Source organism: Solanum tuberosum, unplaced genomic scaffold, assembly GCF_000226075.1.
Source record: "Solanum tuberosum cultivar DM 1-3 516 R44 unplaced genomic scaffold, SolTub_3.0 scf00437, whole genome shotgun sequence".
NCBI classification, from domain to species: Eukaryota; Viridiplantae; Streptophyta; class Magnoliopsida; order Solanales; family Solanaceae; genus Solanum; species Solanum tuberosum.
This window is the reverse complement of record NW_006239357.1, coordinates 53,862-57,317: the sequence shown is the minus strand read 5'-3', so window position 1 is coordinate 57,317 and position 3,456 is coordinate 53,862. Positions and strand designations below refer to the sequence as shown.

Genomic DNA, 3,456 nt, shown 5'->3' with positions numbered 1-3,456 from the left:
ATGCAAGCTAGAGGTGTACCAAAATATTTTTGGGCTGAAGTTGTAGCTACTGCTGTCTACATGTTGAACATTTCACCCACCAAGGTTGTTCTTAATGAAACACCATATGAAGCATGGAGAGGTAACAAGCCCAAGGTAAGCCAATTACATTCTTTGTATGTATAGATTATTCTTTGGTGAATTCCCAAGCTAGATATAAGCTTGATGAAAAATTAAAGAAACGTATCTTTGTTGGATATAGCACACAATCCAAAGCTTATAAGCTATATAATCCACTGAGTGGAAAAATTGATCAGTAGAAATGTTATGTTTATTGAAGATGTTAGCTGGAACTTTGATTATGGGAATGTTAGTTCGAATATTATCTGGGAATGTTAGTTCCAATATTATATTGTCGCCTACTGGTGAAGCTTTTAAGCAAGAACCTACAGCATTTTCTGTTCCAGGGAACGCATCCAGCTCTTCTCCGACAAGTAGCAGTCTTGCTACTCATCAATCAAGAACCTCTGCTCTAGTAAGTGATCACAACTTAACCCCCTAAGGAAGTGGTAGTAGTTCTTCTTCAAGAGATTCTTCCAGTGAGACTCCACCAGTGAAATTCAGATCGTTAAGGGAGATTTATGAAAAAATTTCTTTTGCTTTGTATGTTAAAAGTTGTAGAGACTCAAGCATGGAAAATGCAATGATAGAAGAGATGCTAGCAATTGAGCAGAATCAGATATGGGAATTTGTGAATATACTGGAAGGAAGGAACCCATTGGACTCAAATAAGTGTTCAAAATCAAGCGACATGTATATGGGAGCATACAACTATACAAAGCAAGGCTTGTAGCTAAAGTATATGCACAACATCAAGGTATTGATTACGATGAGACGTTTTCACCTATCGCTCGCTTTGAAATGATGTGAATACTCTTATTTTAGGTTGCTAAATTGAGTTGTCCCATTTATCGATTTAATGTTAAATCTTCATTCTTATATGGGGATTTGGAAGAGGAAGTTTATGTTTCCCAACCTGAGGATTTTGGTGTTAGTGGCCATGAAAGCAAATTATACAAGCTCAAGAAAGCTCTTTAGGGGCTAAAACAAGCACCATGGGCATGTCACAACAAAATTGACTCGTACTTCATGAGGAATGGATTTGAAAGGAGCGAAAATAAGCCTACCTTGTATGTAAAGAAACAAGGTCCGAGTGATTTTTTGGTACTTTCTCTCTATGTGGATGACATGATTTATATGGGGTCATGTGAAATTTTAGTTGCTGAATTTAAATCTTACATATGAAGGAGTTTGAAATGTCAGATTTAGGTATTTTGCAATACTTTCTTGGTCTTCAAGTGAAACAAGTAGAAGATGGAATTTTTGTTTCTCAAATGAAGTATTCAAAAGATCTCCTGTTCAAGTTCGATATGCTTACTTGTAAAGCAGCTGCCACACCCATAAATGCAAATGTGAAATTTCAGCTTGACGATGGCACAGATCTTGCCGATCCTAGTCACTACAGAAGCTTTATTGGAGGTTTGAACTACCTTATACATACTCGTCCTGATATATGTTTTCTGTTAGTATGTTGTCTAGGTATATGCATAGTCCGACCAAGCAACATCTTGCTGCTGCCAAAAGAGTTTTGTGTTATCTAGCTGGGACAGTTGACTCCAGGATTTGGTACTCCAAAGATGCACATTTCAGCTTGACAGGATACAATGATAGTGATTGGGCAGGAAGTACATAACAGAAAGAGTACTTTTGGAAATGTTTTCAATTTAGTATCTGGAGCAATTTCTTGGAGCTCAAAGAAGCAGTATGTGGTTGCATTATTATCATCAAGGGGAAGTGTTGAATATTGATTTTCAAATGTAATTAGAGGTTCCTATTTAGTTGGCAGACTAACACGTTTGTTAGGAGTCCTAGTTGAGTCAAAGAATATTTTATGTTGGTTGCTAATATTTAGCTTAGTGGATAAGGTTGTGGTTAAGTTAGTGGGTCATGTTTCTCTTTGGTGGTTGAGTCTTAATTCCTATTTAAAGTGTCCTATTTATTTTCTTTAAAAATATCAGAAATATAACATGAAAGTTCTATGCAATTCTTCTTTTTTCTTCTTATACGTTGTTTCTTCTTTCTTTATTATCCAACAATATGATCTATCTGAAAGCAATGATCAAAGAGACACTCTTGCTTCCTCCACCGATTCCACTATTAGTTCCTCGAGAATCAGTAAAAGATGAAAATTTACTTGGCTACCATATAGCCACTGTAACTCAAGTCATTATCAATTCTTGGACAATCGGAAGAGATGCTTTACCATGGGAAAATCCAGAGGAGCACCGATCAGAGAGGTTCTTAAATAGTACAATTGATGTCAAAGGATTAAACTTTGAGTTTATTCCATTTGGGGCAGGCAGAATGGGCTGCTCAGGAACTGCTTTTGCTGTTGTGATAAATGAGCTAGCATTAGCAAGGCTTGTGCACAAGTTCAATTATGTGTTACAAGAAGGGTTAAAACTGGAAGATTTGGATATGACCGAAGGCAGTGGCATCACGATTCGTAAGAAATAACCTCTACTAGCACTGGCCACTACATGGTCTAGTCAAGTATTACTGGTAGTAAATACTCCTTCCGTCCAACAATAGTTGTCCACTATATTATTTTGGATGTCCAACAATACTTGTCCATTTTATGAAATCAATAAATAATTTTACACTTAATTCCTCATTTACATTTATCATTAATTATAGCCATTTTCTTATTACATTTTTTTAAGACATTATATTTATTATATTCATATGTGATATAGTAAAATTAACCCTTCTATTTATAGTTTCATAAGAAGTGTGCAAAGTAAATATTGGACAACTATTGTTGGACAGAGGGCGTAATTTCATGATATGAAGTAAGTGTAATGGTCTACTCCCTTTTTGGATGTTTTTGTACATCTCTTTTATGTTCTTTTATGCAAGGTATCTTATATTTATTATGATTCATGGAAATTCATGTTTTGTATAACACAATTTTTTCATTGATTCGCTATGGGAATACCTTTATTTCTAGTAGTGATATGTTTCATTTTGGAGATAAGAGAAGTGTGCACGAGATCAACAACTTATAATATATATTTTTCATTTGAATGAAATAAATTTGGGAATTGATGACACACGGAGTTGTGTAATTAATTTGAGTAAATATACATATTTGTGTGCTAGACAAAAAAATTGTGTTTCATCCTGGACTAAATTATGTGAGACTGACACTCGGAAAATCAAAAAGCCACTTAAGCAAATATGACCTTGCAAAGAAATGTCGATACAGAAAAAAGAAGAGGAAGATGAAGAATGTGACCAAGGATATGTTGTAAAAGAGTCAAGAACACTTCATCATAGACACAAAAAGCGCCTAATTAAGTGAAACTGACACTTTAAAAATCGAAAAGTCATATGAAAGCAAAAACAGACCTGAAA

The 3,456-nt window shown here is 34.9% G+C and overlaps 1 protein-coding gene across 1 annotated transcript; it reads left to right on the top strand.

Annotated features, from left to right (window-relative positions):
* The first annotated feature begins 1,280 nt into the window (after window positions 1-1,280).
* LOC107058088 (uncharacterized mitochondrial protein AtMg00810-like) lies at window positions 1,281-1,732 on the top strand. The gene is made up of 2 exons (XM_015303413.1): window positions 1,281-1,518; window positions 1,641-1,732. Exons 1-2 carry the CDS (start codon window positions 1,281-1,283, stop codon window positions 1,730-1,732), a joined length of 330 nt encoding a protein of 109 aa, XP_015158899.1.
* The last annotated feature ends 1,724 nt before the right edge of the window (window positions 1,733-3,456 follow it).

Coding starts and splice junctions, on each gene's coding strand:
- LOC107058088 (XM_015303413.1), top strand. CDS start 1,281: ATGAAGGAGTTTGAAATGTCAGATTTAGGTATTTTGCAATACTTTCTT. Junction 1,519..1,640: donor CTACAGAAGCTTTATTGGAG/GTTTGAACTACC, acceptor TGTGTTATCTAG/CTGGGACAGTTGACTCCAGG.